Source organism: Dermacentor silvarum, chromosome 2, assembly GCF_013339745.2.
Source record: "Dermacentor silvarum isolate Dsil-2018 chromosome 2, BIME_Dsil_1.4, whole genome shotgun sequence".
NCBI classification, from domain to species: Eukaryota; Metazoa; Arthropoda; class Arachnida; order Ixodida; family Ixodidae; genus Dermacentor; species Dermacentor silvarum.
In genome coordinates this window covers 97,617,911-97,640,646 of record NC_051155.1, presented here as the reverse complement: position 1 = coordinate 97,640,646, position 22,736 = coordinate 97,617,911, and the positions used below count along the sequence as shown (strand labels likewise).

General features: G+C 46.6%; 1 protein-coding gene across 2 annotated transcripts in view; it reads left to right on the top strand.

The window, feature by feature from the left end:
- The window catches only part of LOC119441631 (uncharacterized), a 48,320-nt gene extending 28,378 nt beyond the window's left edge, over positions 1–19,942 (top strand). For both annotated transcript variants that reach the window (XM_037706234.2, XM_037706235.2), the window contains exons 4-10: positions 1,178–1,226; positions 1,306–1,360; positions 3,783–3,874; positions 5,408–5,486; positions 8,782–8,849; positions 12,797–12,962; positions 18,762–19,942. In XM_037706234.2, coding sequence (XP_037562162.1) covers positions 1,178–1,226; positions 1,306–1,360; positions 3,783–3,874; positions 5,408–5,486; positions 8,782–8,849; positions 12,797–12,962; positions 18,762–18,874 — 622 coding nt within the window. In that variant the 3' untranslated portion in view covers positions 18,875–19,942. The remainder of the gene's footprint in view (positions 1–1,177; positions 1,227–1,305; positions 1,361–3,782; positions 3,875–5,407; positions 5,487–8,781; positions 8,850–12,796; positions 12,963–18,761) is intronic.
- Positions 19,943–22,736: the final 2,794 nt, after the last annotated feature.

The window sequence follows — 22,736 nt, the reverse complement described above, 5'->3', positions numbered from 1 at the left end:
GAGCACGGCTCAGCACCATCGTCGCTGCGCGCCGAACGCTGTATGTGCGAGTGAAAGGGCGCGAGGGGCGCGTCTTTCACGGGGAGTGAACGCACGGCGGAGAACAAACGCGCGTTCTGCGCCGTGCTCGCTTAAGGGCTGCAGAAGTAGGCGTCTCTGTTCTCCTTCACAATCACCATGTATGTAGAGCAAACGCGCCTTCTTCCGACGAGCGAGAGGCCGTGGGGGAGGGGGAGGGAAGGGAGGCGACGTTTAGCTGCGGCACGCAGTGCCTATTTATATCAGAGGCTCCGGCAACAGTCACCAACGCCGCACGCATTTTGAGCGAACGCGGGAAAACGCCGATGGCGTCGACAACAGTTCTGCGTGTTGCCGATGCTGCTGCATGTCCAAGTTTATACAGCTGATAAAGCTAATATCATTACTCCGTATAGCTCTCTACAAGTTTGCTATCGCAATTGATGCTTCGCCTTTCAGGTGAAACTGCGACAACTTTTGCAATTGATGCTTCGCCTTTCGGGTGAAACTGCGACATTGTTATTGTTCCTCGTGCTGCAGAGCATCGCGACCGTGGTTTAGTAGAAGCGCAATATTTAGGCCGTTTTTTAACGCGATAGCGCTTAGGGCCCCGTGCCGCAGAAGATCCGGCGTCGGCATTGACGCCCGCGGCTGAGAATAGCATCCCCAACCACGTTTACGTATGCCACACCATTCTATCATTAATGTTGCTCATACCTTGTCTTGCATTCTTGGCAAAGCTATTCCTCGGAATTTTGAGAATGACAATCCACAAACAAATGCCACGAAACAAAACACCCACAGCGCATGCCTTTTATGTTAAATCTTCTCATACTTAAATATTAAAAGTGCCAAACAAATACGGAAACCGGAAATGATGTAATTTCTTTGGCGTGGTTCTGCACAATCTCCGCGATCGGCCCACGCAAGAGGCCGTGTTTCCACCAGAAAACTCGCCTACGTGCATAGCGTTCGCCGCCAGTGTTTGCCAGTAACCATTACAATTGCATAAGCTGCAGTCGTCGGGAACCATGATTAGCAGTCAGGGATCTTTAAATGCTATCGCGTTCCACTCTTCTATTTTTCGAACCAAAACTGATGCTGTGTAGAATCATTTCAGTTTTGTTTTTTTTTCTTTTTTTCTTGTTTTTAATGACAGGACGCTGGGAAGCTCGAAGGCAGGGCCTTTCCTGTTTGACTCGTTCAAGGTACTTTTGCCAGCCAAAATTCTCACGCACTTAACTTTTCAAATTTCAGTCACTTAACGGTTGTCTTTTGCTGTTACAGCGCGAAATTGAAATCTGCCTCTCCACTCTTCTGCAAAAGCTGCAAGCTGTGCCAAGTAAGACTTTATGCTCACGAACTACAAGATTTGCAGTCAGACTGCCGGTAGTAAGGTATGAGAATTCCCACATTCAGTATATTTCTGGGGAAAAGCTAGCAGTATGGCGTCAAACGCACTTCATACGACTGTTGTTACTGCGGTGTTGTGAAGCGCAAGCTGTTGACACTTACGTCCGCTTTGAAAGCGCTCACATGCATTCGTTTGTTTTAGGTTGTCATAACACTGACCTGCTCGCAACTTGTCAAGCGTACGCGTGTCGGTAACATGCCGCAAGAAGAGAACAGTGGCGTTTTCGAAACGTTATAAGCTTGCTGGCACGCACTGAAGACGTGCCAGTCAGTATATTTCTGTAGTCATTCAGTGTGAGCAGCAGTGTGAGCAGCTTGCGCTTTCCAGGCGATATGCCAAGGGTTTCACTTTATGCCTTACCCTATGATCTTTGTAATAATGGTTGCCCGCTCTACGTAAAGATGTCTGTGCAATGAGATGTTCACTTAGTGGCGGTGCAGGTCTACACAGTACACCGTGGAAGAGTTTCCATCCCTGTCCCCAGGGTTTATAACTGTAGTCAAAGGTTTGACAGGAAAGCGCCTGGCCAGGTTAAATCAAAGTGTATCAAATATACTCATCATTTGTTATTTGTGAAGCAGGTCACTGACCTAAGGTCAAAATGAAAATAAAATGACGTTTCGGGATCCGTACGGGTCCCTTGTTCACAATGGAATGGCGGCTGAGCAAAAGGTTCTTAAGTACTGTTGAGCGCATGACGCAAAGTCCAGGAGTACACGTGATTTAAAGTGCCAGATGATCTGTTATAAGTATTACTTGTCGTTTGAATTATTAGCGATTCAAGATTGAGCCTTGTTGTCTTGTTCTGCTCTGTGGCCGAGATGCGCGCGTTGTCCCAGTTTATCGCGTGGCCCGTCTTCTCGGCGTGCTCTGCGAGGGCATTTGTCACTGTGTGGCATTTGGCGACGTCATTCTTGTGCTGCTTGAAGCGCCTGCAGAAATTTCCGCTTTCACCGATATACACAGATTCACAATCGGCGCACGGAATCTTGTAAACAACGCCAGGGAAACGTTCCCGAGGGAGAGGATCCTTCACGTTCATCAGGTCACCTTTGAGTTTGCTCGCAGGCACATGCGCGATCTGTACGCCGTGTTTCCGAAAGACACGCGCTAGAGCTTCGCTCACCCCTCGAATGTACGGGACAGCGGCGCGCTTTTTTCTTGGGGCTTCAGCATCCGTGGCTTGTGGTCCACGGATGTCCACGGCTTGACCTTGGTCAGTGACGTGCTTCACAAATAACTATGCTTTTACCTGACCAGACGGTATTCCGTCGAACTCTTGACTAAATATACTCATCAATATCAATCAGTGACCACCCGCTAACAGCGATGACGTTTAAGTGATCGCACGGGCACCAATACGTCCGATTGATGTTAATAAGGAAGGCATGTCGACAAACACGTCAGCAGTGCACTTGGCAGCATCAGGACACCTCTTAGGTCGGGACGGCACAAGCATATGGGCGACAGGCTTAAATGTACCATCAGGACTTCATTTAGAATCGCTTAGCATACGAACTACTGACAACACCTTTAACAGAAATGGTTAAAATTTTCACCCCATTTATGCGAAGTCACTACGTCACGCATTCATTTACCTAAGTAATTAGCTAAGTTGTTACAGTAGTGACAAGACTTGTCAGTGATCATAACTGATCATTCTTTCTGCCTATGGGAGGTGCAAAAACACTTCTCGCTTTCTGGAACAGATGCATGATGAACGGAGAAATCAGACACTTCTAGGAGGAGTTGCTACCTAATTTCTCGCTCGCACTACCACTAGAGTCGCATGCGCGTTAACGAAGGACACCCGCAGTTTGCTCTCTAGAAACTGTTTTATTTTTGAGTCAGGCGTTCGTGTCCCCTATTGCACTTTGCGCATATACGCTCGTATTATGCATTGAATGACAACGAGAGGCCACGCATAACATATAGGACTGCACCTTAAATGTTTACTGGTGGTCACAGCTTTATTCTGTTCATAAATTACTCGCTCGAATGACGCATTCTTGGATACATAACCTTTTCAACTCCGGTACACTCAATGAAGCTATCTTCCATTATCACTTGAACATACAGGCAGCGTGTGTTAGTGTATCACGTATATTTACGTGGTTCAGTATAGACAAGTTCCCAGGATTTTCTTGACCAGTGCACGCTGAAAGAAGCAATGATACGCTCCAGCTTTTTGTGCATTCACTAATAGGCGATCTGTGTTAAGTAATCCCATATAATGTTGGGCGAAAAAAAATTACTTCGCCGCCGAAGAGACAGCCGTAAAAATATGTTTACTTGCTCTGCTGCACTTTACATCGTTTTGTTTTCCCCATTTGTCTGTCTGTTGATGCAGGAGAGAAACTGCTGGAAGTGCTGTCCTCTGAATGGGAAAACTTGTTCCGACACGTCCTGCCCACCCTTGACATGATCTTGTACGTCGTCAAGGCACGCACCTTCCGACAATCACTTTCGCGTCGGCCCCTTTAACTCGAGAAACAGCCCTCACTTTACTAAATTAACAAGTATAATGGGCAATATAAAGACCATAAAATCAAATATACTCGGAAGCTCGTTTTAACGCCTTATAACGGCGAATATTTGTGAGATCGGAGACACTATACGCTAGCGCACAAAGTAGTCACCAGTGTCAGCATCGTGCGTTTTGCTGTTCCCTTGAGGCATTTGTCTGCGCAGTGTTTTTTGGGAAAAGCAGTGGGGAGGACACGTGTACGACTGAGATGTGTCACATCCAATGGGTTTTCAGCTTTTATTTCATACTAGGGAAGCCCCCGCATTTTCCACAGAAATAAAATTAGACACAAAGGAAGGGAATTTATGTAAGCGTGCAAGGTTCGCCATGAAAAAAAAAGCACAAACTATCATGTCCCACTCCTAGATGCAAAGACCGATAATTTGTGTCAGTGGATGATGGGGCCTTGTTGAGCGTGCGCACTAAAGCTGCACTTGCACTTGAGGGTAGTTTTTGCGATTTGCGCGTACTATCGTCGATCTGAGCGGATCTCGCCGTTATAAAGTGCTAACATGCCGTTTGGTCAACGCTCGCACGATATTAATGAATAACCTGCACGATGAATTTTTAAGTTCTCTCAATACGGAAACAGTTCTTTGTAGCGTTCAGCGGGAAAGAAAAAAAAATAACACGGGAGCCATAAAAATTTTCAAAGCTTTTTTTCGTTTACTCGTGTATTATGTATGCTCCGCTAAAAGCTAGTATGAATTCGCAATTACTACTTGCCCAGATTAGAACGTTAATCTGACGAAAGAAAACAATGTACGCAGAGCAAGTGTCAAACAAAAAAAAATGTGGTGTCCAGGAAGTGTGGTTCTTAGTCGAGTTATGTGCCTTAGGTGAAATTATGTTATTAGGTGAAATACAACAATACTCACACGTGTTCCAAGCGATGGCAAACAATATTACCTTGGTTCTTTCCATCTACGCGGCGCTTGTATTTTTTTCTGCGCAAATTACGTTAGACATCCTGTATAAACGGTTTGCAAGAACGTTATGCATACTTGCCCAGAAATGCGATGTAAAGCGCTGTGCGCTAGGCTCCGAAGGGGGATTCCAAGAGGCGAATGCTCTTCGAGTTCGCCCATCTTGTACATGCTCTGCAGAGCGGAAGGGAGCCTCCTTGTCCAAAAGGCGTCATTAGAGTTTTCTCAGTGTTTTCCAGGTGTACTGTGCCTACCTCTCATGTTGACTTGAGATTTTCTATGCGTGTCCAGGAACCAGACGCTCGTAACTCGATCAGTTAGGCAACAGAATAGACGCTGGGGTGTCGGGCATTCTCTTTCCTTGCTTCTTTTTCTCTCATAGGGCGCAGAGTTTTCGGCGTCTTTTTTGTCTAATTGGGCAGAGTGCTGGCGCGAGTTGCCTATCATGCACATGGGCACCTATGCTCCGCAATAAAAAGTCAACTGGTAATTTTAGCGCATTTAATAATCGCGTGCACGCAGGGTAAAGGCTCAACAACCGTGCGACAAGCCTTCCTTGTGGTGTTCCGAGACGCAGTCGTGACAAAGCTGGATCTTGAAGGTTTGTAACTGCCATTACCTCGCACATATTAGGTAACCTAGCCTGCTTCTAAGTACATTTAGCGTGCCTTCTTGTAACCGCTGCGTGCACTGTTGTGAGAAGATACGCGTTGTGAGAAGATGTATTTGCTTAAAGTACAAAAAAACGCGAACGTATGCCATATTCCTTTAGTTCCGCGTTACATCTTCCGAAGTGGCTGGAAATCTTCATCCAGAAGTCTTTGTTGCTAAGCTCGCACATTCCTAGTTATTCATTAAAGCGAAGCTTTCAGTGCCTCTCCCCGCGACTTTAGCACTGCTGCTGTCTTGCACGCATCGTCGGGGGGTGGTTGAGAGCTCACTGCATTGGTCCGGGAGACGAGATAGGCGACGTCAACGACGTTTCGTTGCAGCGGAGCCGCAGTGCCTCCTGACGCCCCCTGGAGGACGCAATAATTGCAGGAGCTGCCCCGGTTGCCTCCGCGCTCACGCGTCACAGCGACGACAGTCCAGGAAGGAGGTGGGGAGAATGTTAGCGAGGGAGTAGGGAGAGAAAAAAGAAAATGCCTCGTCAGGAAGCATTTCTCGTTTGGGGTCTGTTTAGTAAAGGATTGACTGAGTGAATGACACGTCTCTCTGTGTTCTGCGTACCGCGTGGACAAACGCAAGTGGTTCAGGCAAGGTGACATTTTGCATCACGTGACGACTGTGGTATGCCGTCAACATGACCGCCAAGTACCGTCAATGCTCCCAAACAGCACAGAAAGCTTCGCTGGCATCAATTCCAACAGTGCGTGGGACCTGCACATTCTTTAATTGAATTCTGGGGTTTTACGCGCCAGCACCTACGATTTGAATATGACGCACGCCGTACCGGGAGAATCCGGATTAATTTTGGCCTTCAGGGGATCATTAACGTGCCCCACAATGCGCGGGACACGGGCGTTCTTGCATTTCTCTCTCATCTAAATGCAGCCGCTGCAGTCGGGACTTGATCCCGCGACCTCGTGCTTAGCAGCATCACACGCTGGCCGCTAAGACACAGCGGCGGGTTGTTCTGGGGTTTTACGCGACAAAAAACCGCGATCTGAATAAGAGGCACGCCGTTGTGGGAGACTCGGGATTATAGTTTTTACCGCCTGAGTTTCTTGACCGTGCACCTAAATCTCAGCACACGAATGTTTTTTTTTTTTTTTCATTTTTACCCCATGAAAACGCGGCCGCGATCTGACCCACGACCTGGACCTCGGCAGTGCAGTGCCAGAGTAACTGGCTTACCGCGGCGTATATCCCAAATTCCTGCTAGACTGGGTTGCAATAACGGTCTTTGAGAAATCGCAGCTTATAAATCACACTGGATGCAAAGGTCAAGTTTGACCGAAAGAGGACGCTTTCGCACGCCATATTTGATGGCAGTAGTGCTTTCGATGTGGGGATATTATTCAGGCTGTGCTGTCTAACAGTGAACGCTTTTATAACCGAGTGTATCTGGAGGCCCAGCCCTGTTTTGTAAGTCATAAATTTCACCAGACAAATCGCTCGCCCCTGCGACGTCGGGTCCGTTGCTTGGCCCATAAGATGCGCCCATTAAAAGCGCGCTTGGATACTTCATTGCTTATTTATTTCCTCTTGTGCCACGAGAAATCATGCTTGGATGTGTGGCACATCTGAGATGAGACTGTGAATGTTGTCCACAAGTGATGTTGCTGCAATCGCTGCACTGCGGAAGCCATGTGTATTTTTCATTATATTGTGTCATCTCAAAATGATAGCTTTGATGCTGTTGTCAGTAAACAACATCCTAAGATTGCGCTGTGAAAGTCTGCAAAGATTGTCGCACGGTTGGCGTGACTTGCACTTTTCCAAGTTTTCAGTGTTCGGCCATTAACCGTTCTGCGTAGAAACAGGAAAACCACTGTCAGCCGTTTTGTCGTTAATGAACATGCGTGGCGATTTTCCCAACTATGACTGTAGTTATGAAAATGTTTAGGTTAACGTATTAGCTTCAGGACATTGATTGATAAAAACACATTGCAATCATGTGTATACTCAGCGCAGGTACATTTATATATATCATGAACTGGTACCACTTTAAAAATGAAAGTGTAATATGAGTCACGAAATGCAGCGGCGTTGCATCAACTATATTTCTAACGGAACTTTTTTGCAGCGCTGTATAACACTGCTTGCAATGCTACTGAATTGATTGGTACGTTTTAAGGGTGGCTATTGACACTGTGGAATTAGCCTCTGGATTCCTACTTAAGGGGTGTGTAAGAAGCATAAGCGAGCTTCAAATGTGCAGATGTAGCATATGCATATGGGAAAAAAAGTTATGAAATAGTTCTTCCAGCACCGTATGATAGCTACAATTTATAACGTAAGAAATTCTGTCTATTCCAAATCATTCTGCTGAAGGGGTGGCGTTGCGTTGCTTCTATCGGAAGCTTATAAGAAATGCTGTAAAAAACTGCATATGTTCCTATGCATTTGTTAGTTCTCTCGTGAAGGGATATTTACAACTTGAGGTTAATATGTACCCCTAATGCTGAGGCTATTATTGCAGCTACTCAAATAGAGCGATCCATTCAGAGTTTACTCACTCTAAATGCTCTGCTCACTCTAAATGCTCATTAAAAAAGTACGTTGACTGCGGCCCATATCGGAGTTTTAATAATGCCGTAGTTTTGTATTTTGCTTTATGTAGAATATAAACATGGTGCCAAGCCAGTCGATCAGGTGAATCAACAGTCCCATACAAAACCAATCGTTTGACAAAGCATTTCAGCCGCCCGCAATCTTGCTTGCAAAATGAAAATATATGGTTGCGCTTACCTTTAGTCTTCCACCGACTGAAAACGCACCTCGTCAGCTAAAAAAGCGCCTCGTTCGGGATACTTGAGTACCTTTGTACAGTGTACCTGGTTATACAATGCGGAAGCAGAACTGTACATTTACTTTAATGGCGCTCCAAGTCATTTGGCAAGATATAAATCATATGTAGTCTTGAAATATTAAAGTGACCGAAGTTAATACATAAAGCTCATGTATAGAGAACAAAACGTATTGTATTTGGGTCGTATTAGAAGTTGTGAGCGGGCGTTATCTCGGTTTGCTTATACACAAAACAGTAGGTTTATCACTGCCTGCGTATTCCCGACGTAACTCGGTAGTGTTCTGGAGGCAGTCGCATGTTAGTTACATTGTATCACTTGATAGCATCACTTGATATTGCGATCAGGACAGGATTGCCTTAGTGTCATACACCTCTTAATATCCAGCCAGGTAAACTCTGTATTACTCATTTGTCTCTGCAGATCTCATCAACGAGAACACTCGCCACCTCGTCCCCGATGGAATCCGGCACATGCTTCTTATTCTTTACGTAAGCCTGTTACATCGTTATAGGAGAAACGAAATGATATAATGCATAACTACACTCTCAATGTCGTGCCACATTAGTTTCGCTAAGCGAAACGTTTCTGCCAATATGTCTCATTTTTAGATACTAGCGTGTATAATTGGATAGTCCCTATAATGTACACGAGTATAGGTCCATACGATGACTGTATCGGTCTTGTTTCGTTTTGGTTCATCAATATTTAACTCAATTTACACTGACCCTTCCATTTGCTCACGAGCGCTTTTCTGCTTAAACCTTAATGTTTTCTTTCCATTTCTGTGCAATACTTTGTAATTTTGACCCGGCTATGTTCAATACCTGTTTTAAATGGGTGCTTGTGTCAAGCAGTATGCATCTGCGTACCTCGCATGGCTTCGGCTGTCTGCCAGGCACTGACCTAAAGCACTATGAGGTTTCGGCAGGCCTGATTCGTGTGGATGTAGAAAAGGTGTGGAATAAAATTATCATCATTATTATTACTTTGTGCAGCATATGTGGAACCTCAATAATAGTGATATTGTCCCCAAATTCACATTGAGGCAGGCGTATCTAATCATATTGCGCGGGCGATGCGAATAGTGTTGGACAATCTCGAATGCACGCGAGCCCCGGCGATTGCCTTGGAATGTACGGTTGACTCATATCTCGTATAGAATAGCAATAGAAAGGAGCTTCATCGAAGGAAGAGCCGACTCTCAAGAACATCCACTCCGCATAGATTCTATATCGTAGGCAGAACATTTTTTGCATTTATGTCCCCCTTACGAAGTCGAACAAATGTAGGCACGAGATCGAGTGTAGGTCTGATGACCTAACGGAGTTCTAAATGCGCAGCATGTTATGCCCCGCAGTCGTCGTCATTAGTTTCTGTTCCGTCTAAGACAAGGCACGTGCGTTAATTCTAAGTTCCATATAACGTATTCGCGCGAAATATGAACTGCGGCACACACACTCAAGGGCGATGTGTTAACTTCGCTAGGCGTGGAACTGAATATGATGCGTTCCTATACGAAATATCATTTGACGTCATCGCGGCATTCTGCTACCCTCCCTCACGATATTTCAGCAAAATAGACATAGTGAAAGTAATGCCGCTTAAGACCTGACCCCATAGATTTCAGCATTGCTGGTGAAACGATCTGATGCATGTTTTGCAAGGGACGCCTTCCAATGGATTACCCCCCCCCCCCCCCCTTCTACATGCGACGGCGGAAAGCGCTTTTAAACTGCAGCAACGGTTCGACGATGAGTGTGAAGCTTTAAAAAGTGTTGCTCTGAAGCAATGTACTAAGATGATTTACCAAGTAGAACAGCTAAAAGGTTGTTTTTTGCGAAAAGAGTTCGGGCGTAAAAATTAAGCATAACGAATGGGGTGCTTGTGCGTAGCTGGTGAGATAATGAACTGAAGCGACATACGAAGTGCGCGGACTGTTAAAAAGACGGATCAGAACCGTCTCGGCAGTGTTTCGTACAAACCTGGCAAGACCTTCCATGAATCAACAGAGTAGAATAAGCTTCCTTTCCGATGCACTCTGTTAACACGAATTCTCTGATATGCCGAGCAGTTTGGGAACCTCCGCTGTCTTTCCATTAGCTTCACTGTACACCTTATCAGCTGGATTTGTGTAATGTTTTTCAGGGCCTGGTAGTATAATTCATGTGGAATTTCGTCTGACGTACTTAAATAAATGAAATTCTGGAGTGCGTATTACGCATCAAACCCACGATCTGATTATGAAGCTAGCCGTAGTGGGAGACTCCGGATTACTTTCGGGCTTCTCGATTTTTTTTTTGCGTGCGCAACTAAATCTAAGAAAAGGAGCGTTTTGCATTTTACCTCCTTCGAAATGCAGCCCCGCGGCCGAGATCGAATCCACGATGTCGAACACTGCATTGTAACGTCATATACACGATGCTACCGTAGCGGGTTCCGTCTGACGTGAATACGTGCATTGCATGGCACTCACAGGGTTCGATGAAAGCACTTTGTGGAATCACGAAGCGACAGATGCCGTCACAGATTACCAATATATGCTGGCTTATTAGTCTTTCAACAGATAACGAGCGTCAAGCGCAATACTGCAAGGTCATGAAGCAGCAGCCGTAGCTACGGTACGGCGATCCGTCAACCGCACAAGTCTGGCTGAGTCGTCCGCGTGGCAAGCAGTGGCTTTTCCATGGCACGTAGCCTACTTATATCCTTTGCGGTTATCGAGGCCGGAGATGTGCGCAGGCGTGGTAGGTTTGCCAAGCCAGACGAATCGATTACGGGGCGAAGGCGTTGGTAGATATATGCGGGCAGTTGCGGCGATAATGCGTTGCCACAACGTCGTGGATTTCAAAGACAAGTATGCGACAAAGAGCCCGGATTTCCCTATACTATGCGCACTACAAAACTCTAGGTGCTGCTATAATGAAAACTTACTGGAGTGCATGACTGGTTATAACAATTTTTGCGTCAGAAATTCGTAAGAAATGGGTATAACTAATTGCTTTCGTAAGAATATTCTAAGCGTAAGGGGGATGGAGGCACGAGTATGGAGATGAATTGCAATAGCTGGAGGCAAAAGAAAATGATTGAGCCGCGTCTGTGGAAGCTGTCGGGGCCAGGCGGACAGTGCTAATCTTGCGTTTCAAAACAAAAAAGTCGGCGAACCTTAGGGCAAGCGTGCCCAGTTATCTTACTCTGCCAAGGCTAAGAGGCTGAAAATTACATGTTAGCTTATTGTCACACACCCCGTGAACGAGGCGCCAACGCCGGGCCAAATTCCAAAGCCGTCTTATCAGCTTCCGAAAGTAACCCACAGAAAGCAAGGGCCCTCTGGTGCGCCAGCAAAGGGCGGTTGTGGTTCAAAGACCGAGTCAGAGCCCAGAGTAGTTGAAAGACGACAAAATATATTCTTCAGACAAGGCAGTTACATAAATACACGTGTACACTTCGGCTAGGCACAACACAATGCAATTCAGATGGGTATTAACAAAAGGCAATGAGAAAAATGAACACAAGCAATAAGTGTTCAACACGTAAAGTACAGAATGAATACGAACACAAAGTGTCCAATCGTAGTCACCCGAGCTGGTCTTGAGCCGGACGACCTCGGCGTAGCACGAGGCAAATCTCGAAGAAGGAAGTGCATCCGGAAATGCAGACGCTCGATAAACTCGTCGGTTAGCCTGCCGGGGAATCCGCTTCTACCACAGACGCTCGATCTTCACGTCACATCGCTTCACCGGCGCTCTCTGATTCTCCTTCTGATTCCCGCACGGCGCTTTTATTGCCTTCGCCGTCGCTTTTGGAACCTTCCGACGGAGTCATGATCGCGTAGCATGAACAAAACCTGAGAATCTTCTAGACATTTGTCGTCTCTTCGACCGCAGCTGTCGGAGCGTCGCCGAGGAGGGTGGTGACTCATCCGTAGGCGCACGCTGACGCTGTAGTACTCTCTCTCTCTCTCGTTACTGTCGCCTTCGCGTATCTTGTCGAAGCTTCTAGACTTCGTTGGTCACGTCGGCTGTTTGTGGCGTATGCGCTCTCTCTGTCGAAGCTGCAGCGGGTCCGTCTTGTTTCCTTGCTGGCCTGAGTGATGCTGGGCGCGCGCTTAGATTACTCGCTCTTTTGTTACACTTATAAGCTAAATGTAAGGATCGCGCAATGAGGGATAGAAATACACTTATTAAACAACCGGCACTTATTAAACAACTGGCACTTCACTACACATTAAGAATGGACTGTTACCTACAACACCCAATTTCTACAATGAAAACAAAGAAGTGAAAGGCTGTTGAATGAAATAAAATAAATGTAGCCTGTGTTATCGTTTAGCTGCTTTTGCTGAAATCTCCTCGGATGCCTGCATAACACTGGGCATCATGGAACCTTTGAAAATGTTTCGGCACTAAATTTATACTTTATACCTGTTTCCGCGCAGAATGTCAGCGACAGTTATCCTCCGACAAAAACCAAACTGAAACTTGAAGGACTTCTGGCACGGCTTCTGGATACCTTCTTGGGATTTCAAGGCTTCTACGAAGGCAAGCCTGAGCCCACGGTAAAGTCTGCGGAGCCTGAGGTCGCCGCACGCAGAAAGTCAGCAGGTAAGCCTCCGTTTATGGTGTCCTTGTCACGTTCCTTCTTACGCACACGCACACACACACACGCGCACATACACAGACAAATGTCGCCGTCCTTTTATCCCAGAAACGAGGCTTGCAACAGAGCACCGCTCTGAAAATAATGTCATACTGCCATTTACGCAAGAACATGCATTTCTCGGCGTATTATTACAAATAAAACACAGTTTAGAACCAGAGAAACGTCACCAAAATATCAAAAAAGCAAAGCATTATAATTCTTCTTTGTCGCAGGAGCATTGACACTTCTACAGAATATATATTATACATTTTTACTGGCCTTTTGTGCGTAGTGTACTTGGTTTTCCAACGGGCGTGGATAAAACATCGCCGGTCTTGAGTTTGCGTGTACAATGCGAACAACGCTGTTTAGGAAACAGAAGATTGCTATTAACGACAACTTACGCACTGTGAATTCCAGCGCCGCCAGATCAATTGCACTACCGATTTATTACAAGTTACTGTGCATAAAACATTGATTAATCTCTGTGGTATCACGTGCCAAGCACACGATATGATTATGATGAACGCTGTATACAGTAGGGGACGGCGGAATTATTTTGGCAACCTGGGGTTCTTTAACGTGCACTCAATACGGGCGTTTTGTTATTTCGCCCCTAGCGAATTGCCGCCGCCGCGGCAGGGATTTGAACCCTTGTCTTCGGGCTTAGCAGCGCAACATCATAGCCTCTACGCCACCATGGCCGTGTACTACGCATCCAGTCAATATGCCATCAAATTGCTCATTCTTCGGCTTAAATAAGACTTCTTAGAATTCGACTTACCACAAGAGGCTTTATCGATTGCGATGAAAATACGTAGACTGGTCATATGGAAGTATAGGGTGCACCATGAACACGGTCACATGGTTTATGCCTAATATATCGGTTGAGAATAAAAACAATCTGATGACATCTTCTGTAGTGCATTTACCCGATATATTAGGAATGCAGTACAAGCCATTTTAATATCATTGCCTTGATCCCGGTCCTTGATCACGATTGCCTTGATCACGGTTTTTAGCCTTGATCAGGGACTTGATACGCTTTGGGTAAGCTTCAGTCGCAGCCCGCAATTTATCCCCAGGAGAGTTTATTTACAAGCTGCTCCAGCGATGCTTTCACGGCCACCATGCTAGTTTGCTGAAGAGCCCGGGCCTCCTTCTCAAGAATGGCCCTCAAACAGAAGTCCATGGCGTTTGGGTCAAGCAGTTCACCGGCGAATGGTCAGCTGGAATGCAGTCAAGCGTGAAAGCATGACAGCTCTGCTACGGTGTTGACTTGCTTCAAAGTCCAAGACTACTCGCAGTAGTGGGACAGGAATGAGGGCAGCGAATGAAGCTGTAGTATATGTTTAAACTACCAGTGCCTGTCGACGTTTGCGCATTTTGTCACAAAAACAAAGGGAAGGCGGACTGTGGCGGTTACCCCAGCTCAGGACATGACATACACAGCACAGGTGTGTCCAGAATCTATCCAACTGGTAGCATCAGCATGCGCTGACGCTAGAACAAGTACGGGAGAGCTCTCAGTGTTGCGACGGCCGTCTACCACCAAAATATTTTTCATCTGTCAAACCATTTACAAGTGTTCCTCATTCGTGGCCCGTGCCAACCGTAGCCGGTATTTTCCCCATATTCTCTTTCTCTGCATATCCATCAATTCGTGTCTTCTCTGGAAATTGTAGGGGAACACATTCAGAAGCCTTCTCATGGCTCGTCTCATTGTTGCTGCGAACACTTTTAAATGCAAGGCCAGTCTTGTTATGCTTCTCCATGGTCGGCATTAATGTCTCTTCCTCACAATTTTATTAAGGTCATAAGTGACCACAGAGGCAGACTGACCACTCCTGGTTCCATGTTTCAAAGAGAGAACCTTGCTGTGAATTTTTAGAATTTAGGCGACTTCGGAAGGAAAGCGTCCGGCCTCGCTCAATGACGAGATTGCGGGTTCATGTGGCAGCGCCTGCTTTTTCCAAAACAAAATAATGAAATCAGTATAAAGCGCGCTGAAAATACAGAAGATTGAAGACATGTTTAAAGAAACGATGTTGAGAAAATCCCCAGCCGTTTTACTGTCAATAAAATGGCGGTAAGTCAAGCTTGTGGCAAGCCGACGCTGTCGCAGGTGCTCCGCTTCGTTTGCCCTAAACTCTGTGTGGGCGGCTCTTCACTGACGTTTTGCCTGGGCTTCGGAAGCCCTCACGCTAGAATCGGCACGTCCACGACGAGCCCTTTCCCAACCGAGTGGGCGGCGCCAATGCTCAAACGCAGCCTGCTCCTCGGCAGAACGCACCACGCCCAGCCTTGCCATCCTGTCACCGAAATTGACCTGAGCCGAGCAAAGCCCGACGAACCATGCGCCAACCCTCTTTCCTTCCCTTTCCCTCCCCGCGACACACCAAACGACCCTGATTGGTCGCGCACGTCACGTAATCTGGCGCCGGCGCAGCTTTTCCCCGCACCTGCTCTACTCAGGGAGCAGCCGGATTTTTTTAGCATAACACCACCACCACCACCACCGCCGACCCTTGTGAGGCAAAACAAGCTTCGCTTGAAGATGTAAAACAAAAATCAGACGCACAATTGTCGATCAAAGTGTGTAATGGTATGCTTGTCGTGCAAACTGTACTTTACGCTGGTCTTTCATTGCTAGTTAATTAATCTAAAGTAACGATTGTCTGAAAAGACGTAAAAGAAAAATATCTGATGTCGAGAGGGAACTAAAGATGTCAAGCGGTTTTTCACACAGATTTATGTGAAACAGAAAGATCTCGGACGTTCAGTCATGTAAGAAATATGTTGTAGGCCTGGGGCCCTACAACGCAAAACTATTCCAGTGTTTTATTCCAACTGGGCTCCTGTCTGCAAATTTACGCAACCGGCGACGCAAGCAACAGGTTGTGACCCGCAGCCATTGTTAGAACCCAATCAAATGCACTCCTCGTTTGTATAAGGCCGCTTTGGTTTGCTTGGAAAGCAAATAGCATTGCCTACTTGATAAACTTTCTTGTCTAATTGGCCGACGAAAGCGAGGAGTGCGCAGAACTGGAAATAGTTTAGGTGGGTCCGAGCTAGCACTGTGAAATTAGATAACCAGATGAGGAGGGTGCTGCCGGCGTCCGTGATTGGACCGCTTCCCCTTGCTTAGCTTGCGGAGGCTTGTGGTGAACCCAGGCGGCGTGCAAACGAAGATTAAAATTGTCACTAAAACAGATCCTTAGCGAATAAGAGCTGGCGCAGGGATGTCGCACACGTGCCGAAAGGGCTCGACAACGTTATTCTGGCACACCAAAATTTTTGTTGCACGCGGAGAAATTCACTCTCCCCGGTAGCTCGGAGTAGTCAGTTCCGCAGTCATCGGCGGGTAGCTATCTTATATTTCTTTTGGAAAGGGGCAGTGACAGGCTATTCCGGAAATGTGATCAGTTTTGTTCAGCAGAATATCGTATCTTTAGCGCGAACATGTCACTTTCACTTGGCGAGTCTCCGTGGTTTTGTGACGTCGCGTGACACAGGGGAAGTGAGCTCAGCCTTATAAATATTTGAGCAAAGCGGAGAAACAATCTAAAAAAACGTACACTCGAAAATAAATATTTTTGTGCGGCCTACCCATGCATAACCAGTGTAGACGTCATAACAGATGGGGGAGTTAGCGCGGTTTTTGGTGACGTTGCGTCACACACGGGAAGTGAGAGTGTCGCGATAATTTTTTGACCAGTCGTGGAAGGCTAGTGGCAGAAATACTGTAGACAAAGATTGGAATATCTTCGCGTTTGAGCGCCCGTGAATAGCAAGTATGTGCGGTATCACCACATATTTCGTCCTCCCGTTTGGCTGTGGTGACAAGCTAACGTTTCTTTAGGCTTAGGCACACTCTCTCTCTCTCTTTAGGAGTGATGCACTCACTGCTACCAGCATGCTGCAAGGGAATGCCGATATGCGCAGACACGTGAGCTGAAGATGGAACTCTGCGCGCGTATGGCTTCACCAAGGCTGACTGACACAATGACAACAAAAGGTCCCTTTGTTTTAAATGTGTAAATTAAGAGGTAAATGCTCTATAAACGGCATCTAACCTTTCGCTCTTCATCGTTATACTCACCACCTCTTAGAATGTTGTGTTGTCGAATGAGAAAAAGTGAGCCTTAGCTTAGCGGGCCGTGTAGGACTGCCTCGTGAAAACCGCGCACGCTTCACAAAGTTCCTCTACTTGCGCGTCTTTTATGCGCCAGGCGGCAATATTTATTGCAAAAAAAAGTCACACGATTAGCGATAATCTTGTCCTCAATGGAATAACAAGTTCATTTCGCATCGTTATTCATAATACTGCTTCACTGTTCAAAACTGCATTAGATCTGGGGGTTGTCCTCTTTTAGTGGTGCTCTTGTAAAGCTATGCCCATCGCGCAGAAATAGTACCCAACAAAATGGGGAAGGTTTCATGTTCCTGTGCTTAAAGCGAATGGCTTTCATGGTCCATTCGCCTGTTTTCGTGATGGTCGGCGGTTGGTAGTGGGACTTTCACCGCAGATACAAAGACGCAGAAAAATTAAGCAAGTGTTACATGATTGTATACAAAACGCTAAGGCGAAAGCCTGATTGCACTTCTGGAAAACTTTTTGCCACGATTAAGATACGTTTGTGAAGAGTTGTGGCAAACGTGTTTTATCACGTTTTACAAACGTGCAACACATGCGTAACTTGTTTTGTACCATGTCTGTCGATGGTTCGGCCATCAGAGGCCTGACAGAACTCGCCGAAATCGCCGCACCTACTGTCAGTCGGCCAGTGCTGTCAGCGCCTTCGCAGTGGGAGGGGCAGTATGGGAGCGCCGGCATGATGAGCCAGCTGTAGAAGAAGAGGACGGCGAACGCGCGAGCAGTGACAGGAGCGCGTCTCTGTGACGTGTGCAGTCACGCACGCACTAGGCACACAAATAATTTGGTGGCGTTGAAAAAAAAATTTCCTACATTTTGGTCAGGGTGCGAGACGATTACGCTTCCCTGAAGCCACGGCTGCACTAGGCACACAGTGTGCCTAGTGCAGCCATGGCTTCAGGGAAGCGTGGTCGTCTTGCACCCAGACCAAAATGTAGCAAATTTTTTTTCAAAGCCACTAAATTACTTTCTTTATAGGAACCTCCCTGAGAAATGTGACGTCATTCTGAGCGTTTGGTGACGTGTTTTTACTCTTTGCGGCGTCAGCCATTTTTCGCCACGGCGATGTTTCGCCAAGGTCACCGCCAAGGGTAGCGCCAACATAGACACCTAAGGCTTTGGCCTTAACAAAGCCCGTGCTTTCACGCAGCCCAGTTGTGGGGCCGCGAACGTCACCGAACGCCAACTATTATGTCTTTGAGATGCATGTGCTGATGCGCGAGAGCTTCGTGAAATCTGAAATCTGAAGGCAGAGCCAACGTCCTTTCTCTCCGCCGCCCTCTCCCACTGTAACGGTTACCGGAAAGGAGGATGGCAGTCGCCTTCCACGCCGAGAACACACGTATGACAAATCGGCTTATATGTATAGCCACCTGTACTAACGCTACAGATGGCCTGGTTAACGGCACGGTCCCCTATACCAATTGCGCGATGATACAACAAACGATAGCTTAATAAATATTCTGACTGCAACAAATATACGCCTTGAAACCAATCATGCCTTTAATGAAGCGAATTGCCTTCTCGAAGCGATCGGCTATTTGCTTATATTGACAATCGTTGTCGATGGTTTCCGCACAATATATTTCTTTTATTTTATTTGCAGATGGAGTACCGTTACCTAGGAAGCTGTCCCGACCGATGAGCTCCCAGCCTCGCCAGATCGAAACACTGCATGAGCTTTTTCTTACAGCTCTGCGGAAGCAGCCAGATTTTTAGTTGGTACAAATGTCCTACATCTACATTGTATATACTGCATCGTCAGTGCAAAAGACATGGGCCTTAATAAATTAGTCCGAGGTTCCCATTGGCGTTTTCGCAAAGTTAAGGTGCGCAGTTGCATCGCTGTCGGCTTCGATTGACGCGAGGGCTTCTGTAACATGCCACCTTATGCACTAATGTGAATAAGTCTGTGTTCCCTGAAGGGCTCGGAGATGCCGGGCTCTTCCCCGCTTGTTCACGCAAAGGTAAAGAAGCAAGTGGCTTCGAAACAGACGCGGAATTTTTGGATTGCCGCCTAATTTCACAATGCCGGCTAGTGTCACACGGCCGCTTAAAGGGGCACCAGACAAAAAATTATTTCTCCTGTCTTGGTAAATTACCCTTCCACAATACCCTAACAGCCACTCTTACAGTGAAACGAGGCTTGGGAGCTATAACAGTTGCAAAAAACAAAAAAAAAAGCAGAAAGAAATGTGGGTGGCTCCGTCGCCTTGAAGTTTCTGCGCCAGCTCGATGTGACGTCACAGATTTCAGTGGCGTTTGCTAGGGCCTAGTTGTTTCTTTATCGGTAGTAATGGGCTACATTGCTCTCTGAAGGAGCGAAGCACTGAATTTCGGGAACATTTACGGTGCTAACTTGGCCCGAAAACGACGTAAAAATACTTTGAAATCGGTGACGTCACATTGACGAAACAACACCCGCCGTGATAGCTTAGTGGCTTGGCTGTCGGGCTGCTAAGTACGAGGTCACGGGATCGAATCCCGGCCACAGCGGCCGCATTTCGATGGGGGCGAAATGCTAAAAGGCCCGTGTACTTGGATTTAGGTGCACGTTAAAGAACCCAAGGTGGCCAAAAGTAATCCGTCATCCCCCACTACGGCATGCCACATAATCAGATCGTGGTTGTGGCACGTAAAACCACACAATTTAATTTTTTAAACTGACGAAACAACGTAGTGGTTTCGGACGCGAAATTCAACGACTGGAATTTGGACGTTCACTTTCTGGTCTAATATTTAACTTGTTACCGCGCAATGAATGACAATAAAGTTTTCAAAGAATGCCTTATCAGTATAGACTGATTTACTGTTTCGGTTTATTGTCCCTTTTATGTAACGTGGCGTGTCAGACTCACGGGATTTAAATCATTTTCTCTGGGCATAAAATAAGGAGTTCCTGCAGGCAACTCTGACTACTATTCGAAGATCCACGAGATGTACGTTCAAGGAGCTCGAGCGTGACGTTATACTTTGCTTTTGCTTTAAATACTTCGCCATTTTTGTATTAAGGAAGACAGTTCAGGAAGTTAGCCAGGGACCTTCTATCTCGCGGCCTGATTCACTTAGCTAATGCAAAAGAAAAACGGGAAGAAATTGCACTTCTGAGACAATATTATTAAAGCGAAGCTTTCTATGTATCATTGATTCGTCCGTGAGCGCTGAAAACGCATTGCAGGAAAGCCAACTTACACAGTGGAAACTATCTGCGCCGTTAAAATTATGGGGTTTTACGCGCGAAAGCCACCATCTGATTAGGAGTCACGCCGTAGCGCGGGATTCCGGATTAATTTGGACCACCTGGAGTTCTTTAAAGTGCACCTAAATTTAGGTACACGGGTGTTCTGCATTTCGCCTCCATCGAAATGCCGCCGTGTAGTGCATTTTCGCAACGGGTGTACCGTTGTGAATATGTTTGAAGATTGTGGTTAGTATAATGTGAAGAACATCCATTTGAAGATTGCGGTTAGTATCATGTCGAGCCAATCTGCTTTGCCAGTAGCCATTTCATGCTTTCATCTACTCTCGAATACGGAAGAGACAGTAACTTTTTGGACCCAGCATACTAACACGTGGGCCTGTGCTGCTTGGTTCGAAAGAATCTACATTGTTTACAAGCACCGGAATGATCGAATCCGCACTATAATTCAAGCGGCACAAATGGCGCGAGAACAAAGCGCATGAATCAGCAAGCCGTCCAATGCCCTGGTACACAAAGAGCTCGAGTTTTTAGGAAGACGCAGGCATGGCCGGCGATTGTGATGCCGCTTTACATCACTCTGTGCATCTCTCGTTTTTCCTTCTTGCTTTGTCCGCTTTTATGCTACTTGTTTGTTTTTCCTAATCACGTTTTCACTGGTTCTTGTTTTTTTAATAGCTCTTTCACCCACTTGTATGAAATCGCTGCCTTGGTAAAAGTTCAATGGGTAGTCTCAGCTTGTCTTTCTCACTTGGCCGTCCACGTTTAACCTTCATGTTGTACAGTTACAAGTACAAGATAGTTTTAGTACTTAGCTTAAATATAAAGCTGTCTCGCAAGAACTTTCAGACGATTTATTAAAACAGCATCGCATCATTGTTCAATTCATCTATTGTACTCACGAGAGGATTCACGGGACGGTGCTTGGTCGAGTATGGTACCCGCAATTGCGCACCCTTTACAACTGTTAGCGTGGCGCCAAGGGTGGTTACGATGCTGCAGGCCCTGGTTCGATTTCGTGCAGCAGACTAAATTTTCCCAATTTATTTTTTATATGGTCACTGTCTCGAGGCCAGACAGCTACCATTTTCTTCTTACCTATTGATGCGGGCACATTACTGTCCTACGTTTTCACGCTTCTTGTCGACCGTTAGCGTAGCCCCGAGGATAGTTACTCGTTTATCATGCTGCCGGCACAAGTGAAGCTCTGTGAGGCGCATGTGGTGTCACGCGAGAGCATTGTGGCGTCTGAAGGTTTACCTGCTGGGGTCGGTGGAGGCCAAAGCGACTTAGTTGAGTGATGGTGCTCTGTCGTCTTTATTCGCTGCCCGGACTGGCAGTAGCAAGGCCGGTTCGACCGCGAACTCCGTCGCACGTCTTTTGTAAATATGCTCGGTTTCGTTTTACTAGCACACAACAGCATTGGCAAGACCGGCTCATACAGTGGATATAATCTGGATGATATTAAAGCGAATTGTCAGAGGAGTATCTGCCTTCGTGAACATAAACAAATAAACGTGTGCGTGTGCGTAATCGGTGTCATGCCGTCGTCAACAAGATCTCACGCCGTCGTCTCAAGCTATTGCATTTTGGATGCTATATTATGTTGTCTTGGCGATGCTGCCGTCGTCTTCGCGCTGTCATCAACTCTGTCGTCATTCATCGTCGTCCTCGCTCTGTAGATCCATCTACGAAGACGCGTAAATTGTGCCACCATCACCAAACACCATTATCGGCTCGGGCAGTATGCATGGGAAGTATTGATAGTGTGTCTTTGATTTCTGTGGTCCGGATAAGCTATTCACTTAATCTGACAACCAACGTCGATGGTTTCTGCAATTGTTGCACACTGTATACATCGAGCACTTGTTTCAAGATAATGCCATATGCCGACGCAACCCTTCGTGGAATATGCCGAACGCGCAGTCTTTTTCTCGTATAGGCGTGACGTTGCTACCGTCGAAGTAAACCTGTCTTCATAGGGAGGATGGAAGGCTTCTATACGCTGTGCAACTGGGAGTGCTTTACCAAGCTAGTTTTCCGCGCAAATCTATTTCCGCACTGCTCGCACACGTACGGCTTCTCCCCAGTATGCGTTAACACGTGCTCTCTAAGCGTTGAATTTCGTCTAAATGCAGCCGGACATAAGTAGCACATGTACGGCCGCTCATCAGTGTGAGTAAAATGTGTTGCTCGACGCTTACTTTCTGAGAAAATCTCCTGCCGCACAGGTGGCAGCCGAAGCGCTTCTCTCCTGAGTGAATGAACATGTGGCGCTCTGCTGGCGAATCTTCGCCCGCATATACTACACTGGTGCGGCCTTTGACCAGTGTGTGCGAACACGCGACGCCTCAGGCTGGTCGCAGAGCCAAACACCGCAGG